The following is a 27055-nucleotide window of genomic DNA, read 5'->3' as shown; positions in this document are numbered from 1 at the left end:
CAGTAGATGCTTGAAACTTCTCAAGGACATCCTTCTACTGTATATATTCTGGATCTTAAAACTATAATGATGACCTTCTGTTACCTAATGGGTTTCCAAAGTATTTTTGGCACCGTAAATGTCGTCTTATGCTTATTAAGTAGTATTTTATGGATATTGAGCCTCCTTCACTAAACTTGGACTTAGAATAACAGAATTGGAAATGACTTTGTAGGTCATCTAGTCCAACCCCCTGCTCAAGCAGGAGACCCCTATACCATTTCTGACAAGTGTCTGTCCAGTCTCTTTTTAAAAGCCTCCAGTGATGAAGCTCCCACAACTTCTGAAGGCAAGCTATTCCTTTGATTGTTCTCACTGTCAGAAAATTTCTCCTTATTTCTAGGTTAAATAACTCTCCTTGGTGACTTTCCATCCATAGTTCCTTGTCTGGGCTGTCCCCCTCCTCTCTGTTGTCCCTCTCTGGGTTGTCCCCCTACTCTCTGTGACAGTCCCTCAAATACTGGAACACTGCAATCATGACACCCCTGGTCTTTCTCTTCACTAGACTAGCCATGCCCAGTTCTTGTAACCCTTCTTCATAGATTTTAATCTCCAGGCCCCTAATCATCTTTGTTGCTCTTTACTCCTTCTAGAGTCTCAACGTGAATTTTATAGGATGGTGACCAAAACTGGATGCAGTATTCTAGATGTGGGCTTACTCAGGCTTTACAGAGTGATACTAGTACCTCCTGTGATCTTGATTCAATCTTACTGTCAATGCAATTTAGGATTGGATTGGCTTTTTTGGCTGCTGCTGCACACTGCTAGCTCATATTTAATTGATTGTCCACTAGTTCTGTTCATGCCTAGGAGCTGTGTCTTCCTTCAGTTAGTTCTGCAATTCTGTGCTTATTCTTTCAATATCAACAATCACAATTTATTAGCCTAATAGAAACTCAAGGCAGATAGTATTTGTCCTCTGTAACAATCTAGCCTACAGGTTGTCCTCAACTTAGAACCATTGGTTTAGCAACCATTAAAGTTACAATGGCACTTGTAACTTTTAAAAAAGTAACTAACAACAAACTCAGAATGTCCAACTCCTCACAACCCCATGGACCACAGCATGCCAGACCCAGCTTCCTCCACTGTCTCCCAGAGTTTACTCAAATTCCTGTTCATTGTGCCAGTGACGCTATCTAACCATCTCATTCTCTGCCGTCCCCTTCTCCTTTTGCCTTCAATCTTTCTCAGCCTCAGGGTCTTTCCCAATAAATCCTCTCTTCTCATTAGGTGGCAGAAGTGTTTGAACTTCAGCTTCAGATCCGTCCTTCCAAAGAACAGTCAGGGTGGGATAACAAATAAACCAGGACAGAGGGTTTTTTCTGTAGCAAGACTGAGCATCTGGTCCCTTCAGGCGTTGGCTGGCTAGAATTTCTAGAGTTCTTTTCTGGTCTTAGATCAGCATATTCTGTATATTGTTTGTAGGTGATTCTTCATGTGGATTTGCTTTAACGTTGAGCTCTCATTCTCAAATAATGATATACAGATGGTGGTCTGGAGGAGATGGTGGACGAACTCAATAGTGGGAAAGTAATGTATGCTTTCTGCCGAGTGAAAGACCCCAACTCTGGTTTGCCGAAATACGTGCTCATTAACTGGGTATGTACAATGAAATTCCATTCAATCATAAAAGTTGGAAGTTATTTCTAGAAAATGTTGTCCTTCTTGCCATATAAATAAACAAATTTCAAGGTAAACTGACACTGTTTAAACATTTAGGATATAAAAACAAGTTGGAAATAACACATAAGCCATGGTTAATAAACAGTACTTTGGTTCACATATCATGGTAAGCCAAAACCATGGAAATCGCATTATGGCTTAGTGCAAGCATAATGTTGGACTTAAGATGAAGTGAATTATATTTAGGCTGCATTGAACATAATGCCTGGAATGTTTATGCCATTTAACTACTAAAACATACACACACACACACACACACACACCGAACTTAATTCTCTCAGCAAAGCTCAAGTCAAGTATTTTAATGTTTGCACTCATTGCGCACATTCCTAAATACAGTATCTTTTTAAAAGATAAACATGCATTTCACACTGCCAAGTAAAAGCTCTAAAGCTCCCTTAAACCCAGGGCTGGACTGTTTGAGAAAGAGTAAACATTTGATAAACTGGCCAGAAGGAAAATGTGCTAGCTAAATATAGGGCAGAAGTTGTCAGAATGTGGATCAATCTCAGCAGGGGGAATGTTCAGCATCGCTAACCCCAAAGTCGCCTTGGGGACAGGTGGCATCAAAATCCCATGAAATAAATGGAGAGGGCAAGACTTAAGAATGAAATACAGGTAATCCTTGACTTACAACAGTTCGTTTAGTGACCATCTGAACTTAAAACAGCCCTGGAAAAAGTGACTTATGACCATATTTTTACACTTATGACCATTGTGGCATCAGGTGATCAAAATGCAGATGCTGGGCAACCGACTCATATTTATGACCGCTGCTGTGTCCCAGGGTCACATGATCACCTTCAGGCAAGCAAAGTCAATGGGGAAGCCAGATTCACTTAACCAGATTACTAACGAAACAACTGCAGTGATTCACTTAACGGTGGCAAGAAAGGTTGTAAAATGGGGCAAAATTCATTTAACTATCTCGCTAAGGGACAAATTTGGGGATCATTTGTGGGAGTAAGTCAAGGACTATGTAGCAAAGGTGACATACACTTTGGATACCTTTTGTTCTTTAATGACAAAACCTGTAAATCTGTGGCATGTTAATCATTAATAGATTGTTACACAAGATTTCACATATCACAGCTTAGTTCATCAAGTGTGCAAAGGGAAGTGGGGCCGGTGAAAGCAAATGTTGTAATAAATGGGTTGATGTCCGTAATATTGCAGAAGCGTTAATTAGGTTTTGCAGCGAGAGATTCGGCTTAAAGCGAAATGAAGTTAAGGAAACATCGTCGTTTAGTTGTAAGCTGAAATGAATAGGCCTCTTTTGGAACAGGCTTCTCAATCTATTGTGTAGACTTTACTTGTGTTGAATGATAACTGTCCTCCTTCCTAGCCATTAACTGTGGTGCCTGAAAATTTGGGGAGTTGTAAACCAAAAAGTTGGGAAAGGCTTCAGCAATATGAGTTGAATCGGATCAAACCCGCCTTTATTGCAATCATTAACCAGTATGTCCAACTCCAAGGCATTTTAGCTTTCTCCTGAAATAGCAACAGCACGTAGACTTATAGGCCGCTTCACAGTGCTTTATAGCTCTCTCTAAGCAGTTTACAGAGTCCACACATTGTCCCCAACAATCTGGGTTGTCCTTTTACTGACCTCGGAAGGATAGAAGGCTGAGTCGACCTTGAGCCCGTGAGACTCAAACTGCTGGCAGTTGGCAGTCAGGAAAATCAGCCTGCAATACTGCATTCTAACCACTGCGACACCACAGCTCATGGGAATGGATTAATGAAAGTTATGTTTCTTGGCAATCTTGAAGATGTGGGGACTTCAGTTCCCAGAATTCTACCTCCAGTCATGCTGACTGGGGAATTCTGGGTGTCCCCCCATCTTCAAGTTGACACAATTGAGAAACATGTGAGTTAAAGTGTTCCAGGGGTGATTTGTACATTTCACAATGTGTGCAATATGGAACAATGGACTACTTTCTTTCAGGGCTATGGCATATTTGGAATATCACACACCATCCTCTGTTTCAAACAGTACACACACACACACACAGAGTACGCATCAAAAGGGTGTTCTGGGAGTATTTTGTTCATGGGAGTGTCATTTTTTGAGATCATTGTTTGTGTTCTGTTTTTAAAAACGGCGGTCTTTTAATAGAATCTGGAATACTCTTTTCCTCCCATTTTTCCTAACCTAAATTTGGAAACCAGAACTTGGCTTTGTCTTACAAGGGCTTAACTGAAGAACTCTCTTATTCTGAGAGTTGTGTACGGCATTTCCTTCCCTGTCACCACTTGTATGAAGGATGATATTTATTTATTTATTTAATAATATTTATATACCGCCCTTCTCCCAAAGGACTGAGTCCCCCAGTTTAAATTCTCTCTGTGTTTTTCTTTTGGCAGTTTGGGGAAGGCGTTAACGATGTGAGAAAAGGAGCCTGCGCCAACCACGTCACTTCAGTCGTAAACTTTTTGAAGGTATTATTTATCTTGAGTTTTATTCTCTCTCATCTACAGGAGTTTTTTCAAAAGCACACAGACACACACACACACACAGAAAGAGAAAGAGAGAGAGAGAGAGAGAAACACACCTGTAATAATATTACCCCAAGAGACAGGAAGTTTTAAGCCAGGGGTCTTCAAACCTGGCCCTTTTATGACTTGTGTACTTCAACTCCCAGAATTCCTCAGCTAGGCACATGTGCCTAGTTGAGGAATTCTGGGAGTTGAAATCCACAAGTCATAAAAGGGCCAGGTTTGAAGACCCCTGTTTTAAGGCAACTAGTTAAAATTTTGTTTTCTGGATACCCTGGAATGGAGGATGGAAAGTTGTACAATTGTAGACTCTTAGTTCTGTGTTACTTTTTGTTTAGAACAGAATCCTTGGGAGAAAAGATTCATCTACCAAACATGACTTAACTCTTGAAACCACAGGCAGTCCTCAACTTACAACAGTTCATATAGTGACCGTTCAAAGTCATAACAGCACTGGAAAAAAGTGACTTAGGACCATTTTTCACAATGAAGACCGTAGCAGCATCCCTCATGGTCACGTGATTTATATTCGGATGCTTGACAACTGGCTCACATTTATGACGGTCGCAGTGTCCCTGGTGGTCCCGGGGTCCCCTTTTGTGACTTCCTGACAAGCCAAGTCAATGGGGGAAGCCAGATTCACTTAACAGCCACGTTCCTAATTTAATAACTGCAGTGATTCACTTATAGTGAATTCAAATGTAGTGAGGAAAGTCGTAAAATGGGGCCAAACAAATTTCTCACTTAGCAACATACTAATTTCGGGCTCAATTGTGGTTGTAAGTCGAAGACTACCTCTATATCTATCCAGCATGCCTCCCTGGCATTTCTCAGCAATTCTGCAAAATAAGATTTCTGTCTCTAGAGCAGGGGTAGGCAACCTTGGCTCTTTTATGACTGGTGGACTTCAACTCCCAGAATTCCTGAGCCAGGGTGGCTCAGCTTTGAAACCTCTCCCTTTTTTCTCAGCATGGCTGGCTCAGGAATTGTGGGAGTTGAAGTCCACGAGTCATAAGAGAGCCAAGGTTGCCTACCCCTGCTCTAGAAAGATTCCAGGTGGCAAATCTGCTTCTACAGATATATAGATGGATGTTGGTTAGCTCTCCATGAAGCTAAACAGATAGTCCTCGACTTACAAGTATTCATTTTGCAATTGTGTGAAGTTGCGATAGCACAGAAAAAAGTGACTTAGGACTGATTCTTGCATTAATGACACTCAACGTCCCTGAGGTCAGGTGATCATGATTCAGGTGTTTGGTACCTGTCACTTATTTACAACCTTGGCAGTGAGGTGGTAAAATCAGGTACAGTCCTATGATGCCTCAATTAGTGACCACACTGCTTAGTGATGGATTTGGGGGGGGGACTGTTGTAGTCATAAGTCAGGAGTACCTGTACCTGCTAATGGGTTGGTGCATCACATCCAGACATACTTTGTTTGCCTGTTGCTTAATGAAGAAAAAAGGGTCTGGCCTGGTGTACCCGACGATTATCAGCCAATCACAAGCAGGAAATCATGCACTTCCTTTCTTTCAGGGTGCTCATGTGACAATAAATGCTCGGGCTGATGAAGATGTGGAGCCGGAGACCATTATGGAGAAGGTGGCCAAAGCTTCAGGGGCAAACTATAACTTCCATAAAGAAGGGAGCAAGTTCCAGGATGCAGGACCACAAGCTCCTGTGGTAAGATCTAAGCTTGAGTTGGTCAAGATGATGCCACTTGTTGCCTTCTTTGGAGTTCATTAGACTTCTTCCCCATCCGACTTCGGTTTGCGTAGATTAGCCTGGTCTTGAGAGGTCATCAAAAGCTTCCGTGGGCCACCTCATAAATGAGAGAATAGCACTGCAGAGTCTCCTGACTCCATGGCACATGTGACCCAGATGATCACATACCGTAACAAAAGATTAAATACCATAGCAACTTTAATGTTATAACCTGGTTGAGCTCTTGAGAGATTTACCCAATCTGAAATCTTAGAAGATTTGGGAAAATGACACCGAATCTGGCAAGATTTTGAGCTGGAACAGCCTTAATCTTGCAGTTTTGAGAGTCTGGTTATTCAAAAAAATATGCCTAGTTTTCTCTGGATGCCTGCATCAGGGACCATCTAAAGTAATTTTGTGGATACAAGTGGTCCCCAACTACTGGTTGGAGCTGCGGTTTTAGATTATTTTAACATATAAATGGGACTCTGAGAAGCTGAAGTGCATCAACCTCTAACGTTATCTTTCTTTCAGGGTGCCCCTGAGTTGCTCAAAGTCCCCATTGGCATTCTGGGAAAATTAAAATGGCGGCATTGAAGCCTGAATATGGGGAAAAGGAGGAAGATTGTAGACTTGATTACATTGTTTCCTGGTAAAAAGATACTTTAAAAATTGCCACACCTGACATGGTAGACATTTTGGGAATAATCACCAACCCAGCCTGCGGTGGCAGTCGTTTCCCGAGTGCACACACTCAGGTCGAACTTACCAACCCCAGAGGTTTCCTGCCACTCCATCATAGGTAGTAAAAATAATAGGCTTGCCAAACTTCCATTGAAATTGCAATTCAGGTTCTTAGTCCACAAGGGGAAGTAAGGTTGTGGAAGTAGTTTTTTTTGAAATGGCTTAATGCTCCCCATGCCTTTAATGGGTTGAGAAGAAGAAATATCTTGTTAACATTTACCTAATTCAATGTCTGAGGGTTCCAAAAAGTGAAGTCTATTAACAGCTTGCTGGCACCTTGATTAATAATTAAACACAATTAGGACATGAATGAATTTAGTTCTGTGCATTTAATTAATGATGTAATTAATTTTAAGTTTTGTATTAACTAAATATATTGATTATTTTAATCTGTAGATCCCGTGCTTCTTTTTGTCTTGTTTTCTTTTACGGAGCTTTGCATTTTATTTCTTTAAATGTTTTTTATCAAATAAATTATTAATAACCAAGTGCAGTTAAGCCCAGGAATTTCTGAAGCAGTGTGATTCTTTTTTGCAATAGGGCTCTGTTTACCAGAAAACAAATGCTATGTCTGAGATTAAAAGGGTCAGCAAAGATAACTTCTGGGCCAAAGCAGAGGTATGTATTTCCCTCATTCCATTTCATGTTGCTGCTGAAATATCAGTTGGGGATTTGAGTTAGCTGGTGGCTTATTTACAGCTTCCTTAGTTTTCTAGGGCTATGTTTCAGGTCATTGAAAACAATTGGTAGATTTTCACATTGTATTAAGCCAGGATTTTTAAAAGGTGGATTAAGTGGCTGGAAGTGGAATTGTGCACACATTAAGCATGAAAGCCGCCCTGAGTCTTCGGAGAAGGGCGGGATATAAATGTAATAAAAATAAAATAAAATAAATTATAGCAGGGATGGGCAACTATGGGCAACTTTACATTCTATGGACTTCAAGTCCCAGAACGCTGGTCTTGAGCAGAAACATCTTAGCATCAGCTGTTTGAAACGTCCTTTTTAATAGGAAGGATTATAAGACTGTCTTCCAATCTTGTAAGCAGAAGTTACCCAATTTAATATATGTATAGAGTTCTCCGTTTATTTATTTATTGTGTCATATACATGGGCTAGCTCTATATATTAACATTTCACCTAGATTAATGAAGCACAATTAAATGCAAGTGTTCAGAAGATCTATACTAGGCACAGCATCGTTTATATCACAATGTGATCTACAGATTACGTGGAACTCCACAGTCACACTGAGGGGAGGATGCTATGCCCCATTTATACAGAGAGTCCCACTGTGTGAAGTGCGAATCCTATTCAGGGCTGTCCACTGCTGGCATGGTAGTTCAAACCCTGGCACTTTTTTTTTTTAAAAAAAAGTATTTTATTAATTTTCTATCATTACAATCCTGACTGCTCTTTAGAAGGCCAGATCCTGAAGTTGGAACTCAAATACTTTGGCCACCTAATGAGAAGGAAGGACTCACTGGAGAAGAGCCTAATGCTGGGAAAGATTGAGGGCAAGAGAAGAAGGGGACGACAGAGAATGAAGTGGCTGGATGGAGTCACTGAAGCAGTAGGCGTGAGCTTAAATGGACTCCAGAAAATGGTAGAGGACAGGAAGGCCTGGAGGAACGTTGTCCATGGGGTCATGAGGGGGTCAGACACGACTTCGCAACTAACAACAAAGGGCTTAATGAACAACATGTTGTCTGGGTTAATTTTTTGCTTAGTCATAAAAGTTAAGTTCTTACTCTCTTATCTCGTTTTTCCAGCCGTTAATAAAATAAGTTCCATGTATGGATGCATTCTGTGTCTTCTTTTTCTTTGATTCTCAGTGTGAGTCTATCCATTTCTGCACCATCCAATATTTTCTTAATTATCGCTTCATCCAAGGGTGTTATCTCATTTTTCCAGTGCTGCGCAAAAACCCTGGCACCTTTTTGTGGGGTCCTTTATAGGTCTTCCTATGTCTAGTTCTCCGTAAGTTCCTGCTTTGAAATACGGTTTGTTCTTTCAGAAAGACGAGGAAAACCGCCGGATGGAAGAAAAGAGGAGAGTGGAGGAAGAGCGTCAACGTTTGGAAAAAGAGAGTCGGGATCGGGAATTGAAGGAAGCAACTTTACGGGAGCGAAGATACAAGGAGCGAGCCCAGGAGATTGATGCTCAGAGGCAAGTCGAACTGGTTTTCCTGGTAGTCTTCAGTTTTAATTTAAGATTCAATTTAAATTTCCACATTGATCCCAGAGAAGCAAAGTGGCTCAGTTGTGGTCGTAAGTTGAAGACTACCTGTGCAACAAGGCTGAAGTGTTGGGGAGGATCACTTGTGACAAAAACCTTCAGCCCTCTTTTCACATGTCTTGCTTGTAGTTTTTATGTCTCTAATTGTAGCGTAGCCGCGTAACAGAGTGAGCACCTGTTACTCATCCCAGCTTCTGCCAACCTAGCAGTTCGAAAGCACGTAAAAATGCAAGTAGAAAAATAGGGACCACTACGGTGGGAAGGTAACAGCGTTCCGTGCGCCTTTGGCATCTAGTCATGCCGGCCACATGACCATGGAGACGTCCTCGGACAAGCCTGGCTCTTTGGCTTTGAAACGGAGATGAGCACCGGCCCCTAGAGTCGGAAACAACTAGCACGCATGTGCGGGGGAACCTTTACCTTTACCTTTATGTGTGTCTTGGCCTGCAAATAGCAATTTTTTTAAAAGGTTGATTTAGACAACATTATGAAACAATAGAATGAATTCCAGTCATATGTTTGGGGCCTAGTTGTGGCCCTTGATTGTCAGTCACTGAATTGTGGGGTTAAATTAATTAAATGAAATCCACCTGAGTGTGGAATTTGTTAACTTTAGTTAAACCCAGATTTTTGCTTAGTGGAAGACACTTGAGAATAAAAGAAGATAGTACAGTTGAGTGATGTTAACTTTTCTTTTCCAGAGTTAACTTGCTATTTTTTTTTAAAAAAGGAAGATTTTGACAGTTTATTGTATATTGGGCTATATTTATAAATTCTAGGATGCTATATTAGAGATCAAGAGAGCCACTTTGGGGTGCTGGTTAAGACATAGGGCTGGAAACCAACAGACCACAAACCCTAGTCTTCCTTCAGCACAAAGCCATCTGAGTGACCTTGGGCCAGTCGCTCTCTCTTAGCCCTGGGAAGCGGGCAATGGCAAGCCAGTTCCGAAAAACCTTACCAAGAAAACTGCATGTCTTCTCCAGACAGTTTTTGCCAGAAATCAAAAACTCGACGTCTTCCCCTCCTTTCAAAGAGATATACAGGTAGTCCCCGACTTACAACCAGAATTCAGCACAAAATTTCTGTTGTCAAGTGGCACATTTGTTAATTGAGCTTTGCCCCATTTTATGACCTTTCTTGCCACATGTCGTTATGTAACCGCAGCTGTTACATTAGTAACATGATTGTTAAGTGAACCTGATTTGCCCATTGACTTTGCTTGTCGGAAGGTTGGAAAAGGAGATCACAGCAATGCCAGTCATAGGTATGAGCCAGATGCCAGGCCTCTGAATTTTGGTCACATGACCACGGGGATGCCACAATGGCTGCAAGTGTGAAAAATGGCCATAAGTCGCTCTTCAGTGCCGTGGTAACTTTGAACAGTTGCTAAATGAATTGTAGTAAGTTGAGGACTGCCTGTATTTTCTGACGGAGAAGAAGAACATTTTGAAATCTGAGCGTTTATAATGAAAACGAAACTGTAGAGTTGCAGAATATTTCATAGTAAATGAAATAAAATGAGATGTTACCTCCCATTGATAAAGCACGCAATCTGGGCGTCCTCCTAGATTCACGACTCAGTTTTGAAGATCACATTGGAACCGTGGCTAGGGGGGCATTTGCCCAGATTCGTCTTATATACCAATTGCGCCCCTTTTTGGACCGAGATGCCCTACGTACAGTCACCCACGCACTCGTTACCTCCCGTATTGATTACTGTAATGCTCTCTACATGGGGCTGCCCTTGAAGACCACCCGGAGGCTTCAGCTGGTGCAGAATGCAGCTGCACGGGTTGTGATGGGAGCTTCCCGATACTCCCATATTACACCCCTCCTGCGTGAGCTGCATTGGCTACCAGTTGCCCTCCGGGTGAGATTTAAGGTGCTGGTACTTACCTTTAAAGCCCTACATGGCTTAGGTCCGGGATACTTGCAGGACCATCTGCTGCCGGGAACAAATTCCCATCGTCCAGTACGCTCACACAGAGAAGGCCTCCTCAGGGTACCGTCAGCTAGGCAATGTCGGCTGGCGACCCCCAGGGGGAGGGCCTTCTCTGTGGGAGCACCAACCCTATGGAATCAGCTCCCCCCTGAGCTTCGGATAGCCCAAAACCTCCAATCCTTTCGCCGCGGCCTCAAAACACACCTGTTCCACCAAGCTGACCTAGACTGACAGGCATTTTAATTAATTTATATTTAGTATTTTTAATTCATTTTAAAATTCTCTAATTTTTTATTGCACTGATGTTCTCAATTTTCATTTTATCTTGATTTATGTACTTATTATATGTTTTATTGTGAGCCGCCCTGAGTCCTTCAGGAGATAGGGCGGGATATAAATCCCATCAATAAATAAATAAATAAATAAATCAGTCAAAATTGCCCCTGAGGGCTGTGCAGTTCTGGATGGTACATCTCTTGGAATAGAATTCTATTAAACAGAAATAGAAAAATGGGGGGAAAAAACCCTGTTTGCTTCCAGCGAAGTTCTTGCAGTATTAAAGTTCTGATATCACAGATTTAGTTCTGTTCCTCTCTTTTTGGTAATGGGGATGGGTTTATGTATTTTGTTGTTGTTGTGAATAGAGCACCAGATTAAATTAGAATTACGTTGAAGGACACAGCTAAGTTTAGAAATTGAAGATCTGAATGGCATAATTTTTGTTAACCACAGCTCTTGATTTTTTTTTAAATCTGCAGGAAATTCCAGCAACAACAGGAAGCCAACTCAAAAGAACAAGAAAAACAACAATGGGTAAGGTTGGAAATGATCACATTTTTTTCTCTGTTTTTAAAAAGAGATGTCTGAAGATAGAATTGCTTTCTTGCCTATGAAGATGATAAAAGATAGCAAAGAATTCCTAGGCAAGTCCTGAGAACTTTTAGTGCTGTCATAAAGACATAAATGTCGTTTCTGCTGGTTAAATTTGCACCAAATTTAAAATGTAGTAGGTAGAAGTGGAATTCTGGCCATCCTTTGCTTATTTTTCTTGATCGATTGAATGACGTGAGTCTGGTCCGTAGGAAGAAATTTTTCCTTAACATTCTTTGACAAAGCCATGATTTCAATAGATGAGAATATTTGTAGCTCAGAATTGAACTGTGGAGTTCTTGGTGCTCTTTAAGCTTGGTGGTTTTCTTGCAGACATTTCATTACCAAACTAGGTAACATCATCAGTGCAAGCCAAGAGTCTAACTTCCCTCACCCTGGTGCCATCTCTGGTTGACCTCACCATAAGTGTAAGGGGTCATCTTTTGTTACAGAAGGAGCAAGAAGAAATTCGCAGCAAGAAAGGTTTCCCACGGAGGAGTGAGTCTGTGGAGAAAGCTCAGGTACAGGGGGAGAAGTACCAACCTCTCCTCATTCTTCACAGTGCCTTAGCATGCGGTGTTATCACTTCTATCTTCTTCCTATCATCTCTTGGTGCCTATTCGATCAAAACAGGGATAACTGGTGATTTGCTGGATAACAACTACAATTCATCAATCTCACTACATTTTCTGTGCATGCAATGCACTGCATGCATCATTGTGAGCATTGCATGTTTAATACAGACACTCTTGTAGCTGGCAGGTATGAACAGTGCAGCCAGAATTTAACCCAGAAGAGGATCTTCATGTATCTGCTTTACCTCTTCCTGCCTTAGGAAGGCTGAATACTTATACAGATGCATAAACCCTTCAATCCTTGTTTCTCTTTTGTTCTTGGGACATCTGAAGGCTATCTCTGTTCCTGGGACATCTGAAGGCTATCTCTATTTATACAGTTTTCCAGTAACTAAGAAAGTACCAGACTGATCTTTCTGTTGATAACAAAACCTCTCCCTTTTAATGATAATTCTAAATATTGATTGCGATTGATAATTCATTTTTCTTCTGTTGTCTGCTCAAACTTGAATTTTTTTTCGTAAGAACCTTGTCATTGGTTCTTTTGTAACAGTTTGGATCATGGTCGCAAAAAAGTCATCCGCGTCTCCTAAGGCTATATACTTTTCACTTGTTGTCTCTTTCACTACGTTTTTGCCTGATTCTGAAAATAATTCGAGATAATTATTTGTCGTGCATTTTTCTGACAATGAAGCCTTGCTCCATTCCTGTGTCCAAGAGGTGACTAAAAATCACGTTTGCGGCTGAATTACTGTGTTTCTAACTTCTTGCCGTTGTAAATAGCCCCACAAAAATTAGCAGTCCACAAGTCTAATTTTTATTACTTGCTTTTATTTGTGGGAAAAAATGACCTAGAAATGGACTTCTGATCCCTTTGACAGCAGGTTTGGTTTCTGTGTGCAGGTTGGCAAAGGAACAAATTCCGCTTCCTCTACTCTTTGTAGAAAAATTCAGGAAGTAAGATTACTCCATCCTTTTTGGTATAGTATGTGGTTAACAGAAAAATGTAAGAGTGTGTATAATAAAAAACAAATGTCTGATTTAGACATAACAGAACTCTATAATTGAACAGTTGGACAGATAGTCCTTACTTAACAGCCGTTTGTTTAGTGAATGCTCACAGTTACGACTGCATTGAAAAACAAAAGACCTGATGTCTCACTTAATGACTGTGCTGCTTCACAATTTTCTTTCTTTTTTTTAAATAAATCTTTATTTACATTTTGTGTTAAAAACACACCATACACCAACAAAGACAAAAAAAACATTTACAATATACAGAAAACGAAGAAATCAAAAAATTGAAAACCATTTCAAAAATTTCAAATTATATCTACTTCTAAACTAACAATTATATTCCACTCATTAAGTCTCTTATAACTATCCAACTCCAAAGCTTATTCATTAACAAAAACTATATCACTTCATTTTTGACCAACCTCCAAGCCACCCTCATTTCTTTAATCTTTTATCCATCCAAATATACCATTTATTCCATGATAGAAATGCTGGTGTCTCTTCTTTACCCTTCAACTTCTTGGTCAATGTGTCTGCTTCTGCACAATCAAGTATTCTCCTAATTGTAGCTTCATCCGGCGGGGTATCTGCTTCACAATTTTCTGATCCCTAGGGTGGTCCTAAGAGGAATACAGGTATACACCTTATCACTAAAACTTCCCCAACTAGCTGTCTTCCAGATTTTGAGAGACTGTAAATACCAGTTTAATTAAAGGACGCAGTGGCTCAGTGGGTTAGGACGCTGAGCTTGTCGATCAGAAGGTCAGCAGTTTGGCAGGTCGAATCCCAAGTGCCGCGTAACAGAGTGAGCGCCTGTTACTCGTCCCAGCTTCTGCCAACCTAGCAGTTCGAAAGCACGTAAAAACGCAAGTAGAAAAATAGGGACCACTCCGGTGGGAAGGTAACAGCGTTCCGTGTGCCTTTGGCGTCTAGTCATGCCGGCCACATGACCACAGAGGCGTCCTCGGACAAGCGCTGGCTTTTCGGCTTTGAAACGGAGATGAGCACCGCCCCCTAGAGTCAGAAACGACTAGCACACATGTGCGTGGGAACCTTTACCTTTAATTACCAGGTTTCCTGGCTATATGTGACAAATGCTAGAGATTCTGGGAAATTTATCTTTATTTCACCTGCTTTTAATCCATTTCAGTTTCACGGTTGCCAGCCAACCAATAAGTCTACAGGTGACAGGTTGAAGAAGGTTTCTGCTATAGCATGTGGCTCTCGAGCTGAATTTCCTTGAGGGATTCTTGTCCACCCTATTATTTATTCACAATGTCAAAAAGTGGATCTTTTTTTTTGTTCCAATTGATGGTGGTGCTTCCTTGGTTATTCCCTTTATTTTCTTGTGGGATTCTGATTTAGACTCGTCCAGTTGCCTGCGGGATTCTTGGTAACTTGACTCTGTTCTCTTCCCTGTTCTCCTCTGGGTTTCCCTTAAGGGCATGGATTGGACAATTTACCGGAGGATTTAATTTGAGCAGATTGGCTGCTTTTCTTCTTGACTTTGCCCTGCTTGAAAATACCTTCTCACTAACTCCATTCTGAAAGGGACGCGGTGGCTCAGTGGGTTAGGACATTGAGCTTGTCGATCAGATGGTCGGCAGTTTGGCAGGTCGAATCCCGAGTGCCACGTAGTGAGCGCCTGTTACTCGTCCCGGCTTCTGCCAACCTAGCAGTTCGAAAGCACGTAAAAACGCAAGTAGAAAAATAGGGACCACTACGGTGGGAAGGTAACAGCACCTTTGGTGTCTAGTCATGCCGACCACATGACCACGGAGACGTCCTCGGACAAGCGCTGGCTCTTCAGCTTTGAAACGGAGATGAGCACCGGCCCCTAGTTTCGGAAACGACTAGCACGCATGTGTGTGGGGGAACCTTTACCTTTACCTTAACTCCATTCTGCATCTCTTGGTTTGTGAGAGTCTTCCTCCTTCTGACTAGCTATTTGTAATTCCTTGATCCTTCTGAATCTTTTCCATAGTGGAAAAGATTAATGCTGTCCGCAGGGACCTTCCTTCACCCTTTAACTTGGTATCCGATGTAGTAGATGCAATATTCAAAAGGATATCTTGCACAAGGACTTCATATGGTATCTTCAGGCAAGCTTTACTATCCCATTTGTTTATTTTTATAATGAACAAGAGGTGCTTTGGCCCAAAGCCTTCATGTCTTTTGCAGTATCTAGAAAGGTATGTGTCCATATGCAAGCTTCACCTTGACCAGTGGGAGCTTGCTTTATCTCTGTGGCGATTCTCAGCCATCCAGGTTGTCCCAAGTTCAGTTCAGAACTGAAGGAGCTTCTTGGAGGGGAAGCGAAACATCTTCAAAGAAAAACAAAGAAGATCCAGTTGCCTCTTGAGAAAGCACCTTTGGGCTGCTTGCTTTATCTTTGGAGGAAGTGAGGACCGTGGCTTTGAACTTTAGTGAAAGAATGAGGATGGTTATTACTTTTCTGTAATACTTCACACCTATCCCCCATCAATTCACCGCAAGATGAAAGCTGTAGTCCTCCTTAGGTAGAGAAGCAACTGACGGATTGTAGAGCAATCTATCTCTATCTCTGTTCTAAACTGGGAAGTTAGAAGCTTCTTCGTTGAATGTTATAGACTGTAATCTATCAAACTAGTCCAGGGGTGTAGGCAACCTTGGCTCTTTTACGACTCGTGGACTCCAACTCCCAGAATTCCTGAGCCAGCCATGCTGACTCAGGAATTCTGGGATTTGAAGTCCACGAGTCGTAAAAGAGCCAAGGTTACCTACCCCTGAACTAGTCCAATATGGGCTGGTAGGTAGATACTTTTCAACTTCCCACTTTAGAACAGAGATAGAGAGAAACTGGTCTAAAGTCCGTCAGTTTCTTCTCTAACTAAGGAGAACTACAGTTTGGGTTTCCCCCATTCCTAATCTAGCCTTGTAACAACTATGCACACTGGTGCATATACATAAATTTGTTGCTGACTTTGGGGGGTGGTGCTCATCTCGCATATCAGGGCCATTGAACCAGCACTGCACGAAGATATTTCTGCAGTCATGCTGCCAGCGCGACATCATTGAGCACTGTCATCTTCCTACCAAAGTGAACCTATTTTATCTACTCGCATTTACATTCTTTTGAACTGCTAGGTTGGCAGGAGCTGGGGTGAGGACAGCAGCTCAGCCTGTCACCTGGCACTCAGGTGTTGAAGCTGGGCGGCTGGCTATCCAACCGACAAGCCCAGCGTCTTAACCACTGTGCCACCCCCGGTGTGTATACCTACAACGAGTAAAACCTTTTCGATGGATGCCTTCATCCTGAGCTTTTCCTGCTGAATGATTGATTGATTATCCCAAATCCTCTCTTAACCCTCATTCAGCACGTTCAGGGGCTGTGCGAGCTGCAGACTGTGTGATTTGTGGCTGTGTCGCCCAGCACACCTGGCAGTGTGGGATTGAGGAAAGGATTTTGATGGCTCTTAGTAAGGTGTTTTGGTTTTGGTTTTACATTGAGTAAGATACGTAGGCAGCCAAAGGTAGCATTTTCCCCCTTGCATGCAAAGGGTGGGCAGCAGCGGTTTTTGCTGTTGCTAGAGTTCCGTCTTCCTTTCCACGCTTTTGAGTTTTGTATTTCATCAGGATTCAGTTATCCTTTTTTGTTTGTTTGTTTTGTTGTTTTAGGAAGCAGCATCGCTAGTAGCTCAACGATCGGTGAATCCTCGTGAGATCTTCAAACAGAAGGAGAGGTCCATGTCTACAGAAGCAGCAGCCACCGTCAGCTCCCAGCCAGGTATTCTTCTACACACTCCTACACTAAGGAAGGCACACGTCAAAGGGCATCACTTACTTTCCCCAGGGACAGGGATGTCAGAAACAGACCTCGGCAACCGGGAACATATTTTTTTTTCTTCTCCGCCAAGCGCAGGGTGGAAATTTGAAACCTGATCGCCATGATTTGGCTCTTGGAATTTGGTTCATAGGATTGAATGCTATCCATTAGTATGTATGCATTGGAGGCATGGTTTAATTTGACCGCAGGTAGCCCTTGACGTTCGGACCACAGCAGAGCCCAAAATTTCCGTTGCTAAGCGAATCAGTTGTCCAGTGAGTTTTGTCCCATTTTACGACCTTTCTCGCCACAGTTGCGAAGTGAATCACTGCAGTTGCTAAGTTAGTAATGCGGTTGTTAAGTCAACCCGGCTTCCCTGTTGACTTTGCTTGTCAGAAGGTCACCAGAGGGGATTCCTGCGACACTGCGACCGTCATAAATGTGAGTCGGTTGTCAAGCATCCGAACGTAAGTCACGTGACCATGAGGATGCTACTCCATCACGTGACCCCCTGGGACGCTGCCACCATTGTCAATACGAGCTGGTTGCCAAGCCTCAGAATGTTGATCCCGTGACCCCGTGGGTCATAAGTTTGAAAAACTTTCATAAGTCCCTTTTTTTCCATTGTTAAGTTCAAACAGTCACTAAACTAATGATCGTAAGTTGTGGACTACTTGTAGTTCTTGTGGTTGGCGTCACAAAACACTGTTACATTTCTGAATGAGAATGGATAGCATCAGGCAACAAGGCAGTAACTGAGCTAGCTTAGCCAAAGTCTGCTTATTGTATAAGAGAGACGGGTCTAACCAATTTTGTGTTCTGGACTGACTTGGCTCCTTTCCTAGGCAAGTTACGGAGCCCTTTCCTCCAGGAGAGAAGCCAGGTGGAGAATCCTGTATCCCCTGTCCAACCTGCTGCACAGGATGTTCCTGCTCCTCCTCCTGTTGTTCGTTCGTCTGGTCATGACACACCTGCAGTTTTTCCTGTTCCCGAACTTGGTAAAAAGCATTATATGAGAGCGTGTGATTTCTGTTCCTTGATTACATTACCTTTTTTTAAAACAGCAAGAGGCGTTTTTCTTTTTTTAATAGCCAGGGGTAGTTCTGACTTTTCTTCCCTGTGTCCCAGTTGGAAGACACACCTAAAGTTTATTTATTAATTTATTTTATTTTATTAATTTAATTTGTATACCGCCCTTCTCCCGAAGGACTCAGGGCGGTGAACAGGGCAATACATATTAAAAAACAAGATACAAAAATTAAAAACGAATTAAACAACAATGCCCATGAATAAATTAGTACACATTAAAAGTTAACTTATTTACTTGTTTTAGAAACATAGAAGACCCTCCTAACTTCTAGTGGCCTAGAGTAAAAATCCGTGGCGCAGTACAGTTAAACACAAGTTAAAATCATGCAAGTCAAAGAAGCAACCCCGTTGAAATACCAGACATCAGTTATGGAGAACCCACCAGCTCTTCTAACCCAAGGCCTGGAAAACAAGCCATGTTTTCAGAGTTCTTTTGAACACAGTCAAAGACTGTGAGACATATCTTGGGGGGGGGGAGGGTGTTCCAGAGCAGGGCTTATGACAGGACACAACGTTATCCTGAAAGTACCTTTGACTAACCCATGATTTCCCCAGAGGGTTTAAAATTTTGCCTTTTTGTGACCAGGTTCATGCTCGGAAAGATTTATTCCCCCCTCCGAAAGCCTGCAAGAAAAATGGGTTATAGAAAAACAGAAGACATTTATGTTAACTTTATTTCTGGCATAGATGTAGGCCTTGTTCATCTTTTTCTTTCTCTGAGAGAGTAGTACAGCGTTCTCCCAACATGAGAAAGTTGAATTTGACTACGAAAGATGCTCCAGTCCCGACTTTTTCCGTGCTGCTTACCTTCGTTACTATTATTTTACTGAAGAAGAAAAAGGAATTTTTGCTTGGGACAGCTTCAGGTCCATTTGTACTTTTTATACCTCTTGCACACACGTAGGTGCCTTTCTTTTAATGCAAGGATGCACCCAGGCCATGGGTACATTCTCACAACCAATCTCCTCAGTCCTGCTCTCAAAAGGTCTTTACCAAGCCTTTGTTTAACCAAATCTGTGTCTCATTCTCCATTAGCTAGATTTGCTAAGGTTGGAACAGCCATGGGCTGTTCTTTTCACCCTTGTGTCAAAAGGAACGCTTCCCTGGTTTGTACTTCCTGTTTTGTTGAAGTGAGAAGATGTGAGACGTGTAGCTTCAGCCATCCGTCTCACTGATTTTTCTTTTCTTCAAAAGCTTGAAAAGTCTGTTGTTGCCCCAACGAGATCCCTCTCTGTTCAGTTACTCCGAATATTGTGTAATTGTGTGTGTGTGTGTGTGTGTGTGTTTGTGTGTCCTGTTTCCTCCATGTGGCCATTGGTATAATCTTTCTTGCTGCATCGGAAAAGCTTGCGGGAAGGGAAAATAAATGAGAGCCAATGAGTTTGCATGTGTGTAAAAAGGTTAATGTGTTGGTGTGGTGCAAGGGTCGGCAACCTTTTAAAAGTTCAAAGAGCCACTTGGACTCATTTCCTGGAGAGAGAAAAAACACTGGAGCCACAAGACGCGCGCGTGCACGCATGCGTGCAAGGGATAGAATTTGACTGAAGAGTTTAATTTAAAAAAATAGAGGCTGCTGTGCATGAGTTCATTCTCTCTTTCTTTCCCTCCCTCCCTCTCTTTCTCTCCCTCTCTCTCCCCCCCTCTCTCTGATCTTCTCACCTGGCAAGCTGGCTTCATGCTGTTCTCGGACAAGCTGACACACATTCTTATTGGGCTGGCTCTCCTGCCCTGCTTTCTGCTGCTTCCTGTAGAGACGCAGCAAAGGTAGGAGCCCCACCCAATAAGCTTGTTAGCTTCTCGGAGAACAGCATGAATTACACAGAGAGAGAGAAGGGAAGCGCAAGTGCCTCTCTCTGTCTCTGTCTGTCTCTCTGCAAACTGGGAGCCGCAGGAGAAGGATGAAAGAGCCGCATGCGGCTCCAGAGCTGCGGATTGCCGACCTGTGTTGTAGTGGTTAAGATGCTGTCTCAGAAAACAGGAAACTTGAGTTCTAGTTCTGCCTTAGGCATGAAAACTGGCTAGGGTGGCGACTTTTGGGCCAATCACCAGGAGACTTGAGTTCTAGTTCTGCCTTAGGCATGACAGCCAGCCGGGTCACTTTGGACCAGTCAGTGGGAGACAGTTCAGTTCTAGTCATGAACACCAGCTTGGGCCTGTCACTCTCTTTTAATCCAATTCACCTTGCAGGGTCATTGTGGGAGAAATAGGAGGAGGAAGGTGTGTTGAGATAAGTTTGTCTCCTTGAGTTACTTGTAAAAAGAATAAAGGTGGAATAAAAATCAAAGTGAGACCCGCTAAGACAAGTAAGCTGCTGGCTGTACTGAAAAGAGAGCAAGAGCGATATGGAGCAGAGGCATCCTGGGGGGGGGGGGGAGTTATTAACTGAAGGAAGAAATACACCCTGGAACACGAGTCTTACCTTCTCAAGATTGAGAAAGAATGCTTCTTTCAGGTAATTCCGTCAGGGAGGAGAACCACAAGGCAGGGGCTGCAATCCACGAAGCAGAGGTAGAACAGGAGGCGCTGTACGAGGAACCCCCAAACCAGCATGTTCTCTACGACAAGCCCCCTGAGGTTAGTCTCTGCTGGCAAACGGCAGATCAATACAAATTGGATTATTCTTGACTGCATTAGCAAGATAACATTGTTATGTCCTTTGCTCTCTCTCTCTTTTTTTTAATCAAAATATCTGTTAAGAAAAAGTACTTGCCATTTGCAATTTCCCTAATTTCTCTGGCATGTTTTTTTTATGTAAATGTAACCAGGGAAACCTATGTTAAGAAGGACAATAGGTTTTGTAAATATATATGTATGTATGTAGTAGGGATGCGGTGGCTTAGTGAGTTAGGAGACTGAGCTTGTTGACCAGAAGGTCAGCAGTTTGGCGGGTCAAATCCCGAGTGCCGCGTAACAGAGTGAGCGCCTGTTACTGCCAACCTAGCAGTTCGAAAGCACGTAAAAATGCAAGTAGAAAAATAGGGACCACTACGGTGGGAAGGTAACAGCGTTCCGTGTGCCTTTGGCATCTAGTCATGCTGGCCACATGACCACGGAGACATCCTCGGACAAACGCTGGCTCTTTGGCTTTGAAACGGAGATGAGCACTGGCCCCTAGAGTTGGAAACGACTAGCACGCATGTGCGGGGGAACCTTTACCTTTATGTACATATGTATGTAGGTATGTTTGTATAATTTCTCCTATTTTACATTCATACCTTTCTTGTACTGTGTGTTGTTTCCCTATGACATTCATTGGAAAAGTAATGAAGTAATGAAACCTATGTGCTTATGTTCTGTTCAAAACTTCTCCCCTGGATTTTTGCCTGGAAGAAGATGCAGATCAGCTCCTGTGACCTAGTGACATCTGACTTGACAGATCTTAACACCCGCCCCCCCCCCCAAAAAAAATCCTTCAAAAATCCATGTCAAAGTCCTTTTACATCATTCCTTTCAGACAAGAATCTGTGTTTCTGTAAATTACGTTTCTATAAATTACTCCATGTTTCTAGAAACTGGGTTCGTACACTTACATCAGAACGCACATTGAGATTTGCTAGTACAACCTTCTTTGACTCCAGCCATCTTCCAGATGTGTGGCCTTGAATTCTCAGAACTCTCAGCTTTGGTTATGCTACTTGGGAACGCTGGGAGCTGAGGTCCACACATCTGGAGCAGGCCAAGGTTGGGAAAAGACATTTTAGTGAATGAATTGTAGTCGAAAGGTTGATGGCCTCTGATTCAGTATATCATTCCTGGTCTCATTAACCCTTCTTTGTTTGGGGAACAGCCTGAAGATGCAAACTATGATTATAGTGATGCCTACCAAGAAAACCTTAACATGGAAGGAAAAGGAATATGTGCCCGTGCTCTGTATGACTACCAAGCTGGTATGTTAAATGTGTTTTACTTTCATTAATCTCTCATATTTACTTCCTAGGAACAGCTGTTTTCTTTTTTTCCCTTACGTTTAAAAAAGCAAGATCAGAGATTTGCAAGTCGGCCACATTTTGGAGCTTAAGATGCAGTTTGCACAGTATACTTACTGAAGTAAAGATATATTTTCTTACCACCCTTCGCAGAAGCCACAAAAGTTTAAAGCTCTGCCTGTACAGAGTTAGAATGTGCTCTGGGTTGCTTGAATATGTAAAGTATATGGATATAATTTTTTTTTTAAGGCACAAGCATTGAGAGTAATTCGCAAAGCCTGGCCAGTTTTTGCTGCCGCATTTGTAACTTTTAGCATGCCAGCAGAAAGAATGTGTTAAATGCAAGAGAAATAGTTTCACTCCCTCATATTTGATCCTGCTTTATTTTTTTATCATGGTTCTTGTTAGGCATATGGTGTTAGCCTACAATGTTGGGTTGAAAATATATTAACCATGATGTTATGTCTTTAAGATGTTAATTGGCCAATGGGTGTGTAAGTGTTCTCATGGCCATAAGAGGGAGCTAGTAACATAGCTTCTTTCTCTCTCTCAGTGTACTCTTGTTACTGTGTGACTCTTACTGCTCTCAGTACCCTTCCTTGTCTGTGCAACTCTTTGGTAGCACAAGGAGACCTCTGCACAACAAATTCCTTAACAGTTCTGCAGGCTGCTTCTGTTGGTTGAATGTAGCCCCAACCCAACACTCAAAAGCCCGATGCAATCTTCAGCTCAGAAAAAAAAATTGCACAGCCCAGATTTAAAGGCTGAAATGATAATACAGGATATTGTGAGTCTCCAGAAAGGAGAACTAATAATCCACAGTGGAAGAAGAAGCAGCATTAGAAAAGAAGAGGTTAAATGTTTAAGTGCTCGAGTTTGGCATAAATCAGGGGGGGTCTTCAAAGTTGGCCTGCCGAGTTTGAAGACCCCTGGCATAAATCAACCCAGATTACTACAGTTGTGATTTAAATAAAATTGAAACATATGCTCGTTTAGAGCAGGATTCCTTGACCCTGGCAGCTTCATGGTGAGGTCAACTCTGCAACTTTAAATTGCATTGTGGGAGTTGAAGTCCACACAGCTTAAAGGTGCCAAGATTGAGAAACCACAATTTACAGGTGGTCCTCAATTTAGGACCACAGTCAGAGCCAGAACCTCCGTCATTCAAATGGTCATAAACCAAAGACCACAGTGTGATTCTGACCTTGTACCCTACTGGGCCTGTTACTTTCTTTAAAAAAATAATAACACCGAGGTTGTGTTTTGCTTCCCACCTTTTAGCTGACGACACAGAGATCTCTTTCGACCCTGAGAACATTATTACAAACATTGAGATGATTGACGAGGGCTGGTGGCGAGGTTACGGGCCCGATGGTCACTTTGGGATGTTTCCGGCCAACTACGTGGAACTTATCGAATAAGGGATCCTCGCCCGGGGGCGGGGGATGAGTTGCAGGTGATGTCTGAAAGACCAACTTTCCTCAAAACCACTTCCTTGGAGATGAAGCTGTGTATGTTTTTTGTTTGTTTGTTTTTTTGAAGAGAGGGGTGGCCATTCCTTCGTGCCCCCATTGCTGGCAAAAACCCTCTGCATCTGCTTGGTGAAGCGGATCCTTTTTCTGCTTTGTTCATTTTCCTTAACAGGCGTTTTCAGATAGAGATGGACCTCATTTTGGGTGACACACAATACTTCCGTTTGTTCAGAGAGAGAGAGGAAGACCATGTAGTGGGAAGAGCCTTGGACGAAAACCGCTCTCTGCGGACACACACGGACCGTGGCACTCTTGAATATCAACCCGGGCTCTTTTGAAGAAAGGGAAGCAATGGTTCACATGTCTGCAGACCTTTTCTTTTTTTTCAGTCTGCCTATTGTAACTTTGCAAGAGAGCGCAAGAGAGCAGTAATCATTAAGAGATGCCGACCTTAGTATTATTACCTTGGATTGAGGCTGCAGCCCCACAACCCACTTACTCCAGAGTGCTGCTTTGAGGGGGAAATGTATTGTTTCAAGCTGCTTTTGAAGGACAGCCTGTTTGGAATTGCTCCAAGGGAAAAGCTGATTGAAACGAGCCGAATTACCCATGGTTTCTGCAAGCTGCTTTTGTGCAACTTCATTCCATTTCAGTGGAGCAATTCTTTAGGGAAGACCTCTCCTCCACTTACAGGCCAGCTGATTGGGGATGGAAGCTCCTGGAGCATTTGTAGAAACTCTTAAACTTGGCAATAAGACAAAAAGCTGTGTCAGTGGGTCTCGTGGCAGGGGAGGTTTAGATTTGAACTCAATCCCGATAGCCAGGGGTAGGCAACCTTGGCTCTTTTATGACTGGTGGACTTCAACTCCCAGAATTCCTGAGCCAGCATGGCTCAGCTTGGAAACCTCTCCATTTTCCCTCAGCATGGCTGGCTCAGGAAATCTGGGAGTTGAAGTCCACGAGTCATAAAAGAGCCAAGGTTGCCTACCCCTGCCGATAGCTAATGAGCCACTTGATCCAAATCAAGGCTTAGCACTGAGAGGTAGTAGGTACACACAGTTTTAAATATTACGCTTGTGTGTCGGTTTGGTGAGGCTTGCTCGATGGAACTGTGGTTTGTTCAGTTACCCTTTCTAGAATGTAGGGTTGGGAGGACAGAAGTACGTTAAATTCGGCTGTGGTAATATTGGAATTCATTTCTTCTGCCTATTTTGTGGTTGTTTTTTTTAAAAAAACAACTAGGATACAAAACATCTGGCAGCTGAATATACAAGAATGGTACAAGTTCTGAAACCAGATATTAAATAACTTCAGGACCACTCTTTCCCACCAACTTCTCTTTACAGTATAGAGGTATTAACCCGCAAAGGCAGTGTTTATGTTTGTTTTGTTGGCTCAAGATAGTCTTAACGGGTTTCAGACTTTCAGCTCTACCCAAGCAGATCAAAGAATTTGTGATTTGGAAGAGACCATTCCATTTAAACCCAACCCATGGACACTGTAGGACTCTAATAGTTAGCTATCTCGCCCCTCTTTTAAAACCTGAAGTGAGAGCAAGGCCGTAATTCCCATTGCTTAATCATCTTATTTATACGATGCGTAGAATAATTGATTATTGCAATTGCTTTTCACAGTCTCATGTTCAAAGTTCTCCTTTTTCCATCCTTTTGCTATGCCTGAAGATTTATGGTGGGGGTAAAAAAGCGAGTAGATTGTGACAAAATAACAATGAAAAGGAATTAAAATGACACAAGTCTGTGATTTGGATTTTTTTTAAAAAAAAAGTTTTGGAAGATCGTTTACTTGCCATAACTGAAATGAATGGTAGTCTCAATATTTGCAGGAAAAATTGAGAAAGATAGCTCAAAGTGCCAGAAAAAAGAAATGAAACAAACGATAAGGTTAAAAAACAGTTTTTCTCCTGTATGGATCTTGTAACCAAGCAGATGTTGGCCAGCTGTTATTTTCAGCATCTTCGTGGCCACTGCAGGCAGAAATAAGATGCTGAAAATTCTAATTCATGCAAAATGTTAGGAAGCCTAAAATATTGGAATGTAGTTAGCTTTCTAAATGACAAACTTAGACAATGAATGAATTTATTGTACTTTATTGTCAAAGTACAACCATGTATACATTGAAATTGGCTGAGCCTCCCTTCGTGCCCCCACCCCCAACTTAACAGTGACACAAACCCTTCATCTTAGTACACCATGTGAGCTAATTGCACAACGCACCGGCCTCGCAAGTCAATTATGCATAAAGTTTGTAAAATTGTTTCCCATTCAAAAGCCTAACAGCCCATGGATAAAAGCTGTTCTTCAGCCTGTTGGTACAGCTGGATATACTCCTATATCTCCTACCCGATGGTAGGAGAGTAAAGAGATACCGTCCAAGGTGTGAGTAAATCTGAGAATTAAATGACTGTTTTGTAAAATGTATCTTTTGGCACATAATCTATAACAGGTTGCGACAGGTCATGTGACGCGGCGAGTTTGACACCCCTGATCTATAAAATCAAACTGACATTCTCCTTGTTTTCATCATGCATCTTGGGATGAAGCAGTGTGCTAGCTGCTTGTCCGCAAAATTGTTTGCTGCGAAGTAGCTTCTGCTCTATGAGGAAATTGTCCATACTGCCCCCCTGTAAGATTTCTCAAGCCTTTTATGGATCTCTTGGTTGGAAACAATGGATTTGAAGGCTGGGTGGGAATGGCAGTTGTGTTGCCTAATTGAGTTAACTAGGTCAGGAAGAGCGGGTGGGAGGGAGGGACAGGACAAGAGAGACATAGATGGATAATCAAATCCAGGGCAGACCTCAATTTCATTTCTATTCTTTGTTCCTCCCTTGAGACCTGCTGCCACCAGCAGAGAAATAATTATCGTAGTGTTCTTTACAGCTTGGGAAATGCATCATGATTTCTCTTTGCTTCAAAAGGATTTTATGGTTACTTGAAAGATGCAGAAAGAGGTGCTTCCTGACACTCAACAAAAAAAAAAAAAATAAATCTCTGCTTGTTCCAGGTCCCAGAGCAGTTTTTTTTAAACTGTGGTCCACACAGCCCTAAAGCCCCACAAGAATTGATGGGGCTTCACGAGAAATTAAAGTTAACTCAAACATGGTAGTTTTCCGTCACTAGTTTTGCTTCTTGATCAGGGCATCTGGGATTTCTTAAACTAACAGGCTCCTGGAAAAGTTTGTAGCCCCCTGCCCAGAATATAGCTAGCCCAGAGGGGAGTAACCGTTACAGGTGTCATATTTTGCCCTGTAGTATCTAAGTTGTATTTTGTTACCTGGCTTTTGGGGAGGGGGGAATTGCAGAGGTCATCGGTTTAAAAACAACATGGTTGGTACCAATTGGTATTTCAGTCCATCCAACAGAATATAAGTAATACTTGTTGATGAGAAAGTTAGATTTGAGGTGGTTGACCCCTGCTACGTCAAATAC

The 27055-nt window shown here is 42.3% G+C and overlaps 1 protein-coding gene across 2 annotated transcripts in view; it reads left to right on the top strand.

Moving 5' to 3' along the window:
- Positions 1-26047, top strand: part of DBNL (drebrin like) — a 30398-nt gene extending 4351 nt beyond the window's left edge. The window contains exons 3-14 of one of the 2 annotated variants that reach the window (XM_083368656.1): positions 1529-1641; positions 4093-4167; positions 5761-5907; positions 7213-7290; positions 8690-8841; positions 11614-11668; positions 12178-12246; positions 16975-17083; positions 17968-18120; positions 20664-20785; positions 21999-22098; positions 23419-26047. In XM_083368656.1, coding sequence (XP_083224782.1) covers positions 1529-1641; positions 4093-4167; positions 5761-5907; positions 7213-7290; positions 8690-8841; positions 11614-11668; positions 12178-12246; positions 16975-17083; positions 17968-18120; positions 20664-20785; positions 21999-22098; positions 23419-23558 — 1313 coding nt within the window. In that variant the 3' untranslated portion in view covers positions 23559-26047. The remainder of the gene's footprint in view (positions 1-1528; positions 1642-4092; positions 4168-5760; positions 5908-7212; positions 7291-8689; positions 8842-11613; positions 11669-12177; positions 12247-16974; positions 17084-17967; positions 18121-20663; positions 20786-21998; positions 22099-23418) is intronic. The other variant, XM_083368657.1, reaches the window with a different exon arrangement.
- Positions 26048-27055: the final 1008 nt, after the last annotated feature.

Source organism: Vipera ursinii (assembly GCF_947247035.1).
Source record: "Vipera ursinii genome assembly, chromosome: 8".
In the NCBI taxonomy this organism is placed as follows: Eukaryota; Metazoa; Chordata; class Lepidosauria; order Squamata; family Viperidae; genus Vipera; species Vipera ursinii.
The sequence above is the reverse complement of the archived record's forward strand: the minus strand, read 5'-3'. Positions and strand labels throughout refer to the sequence as shown.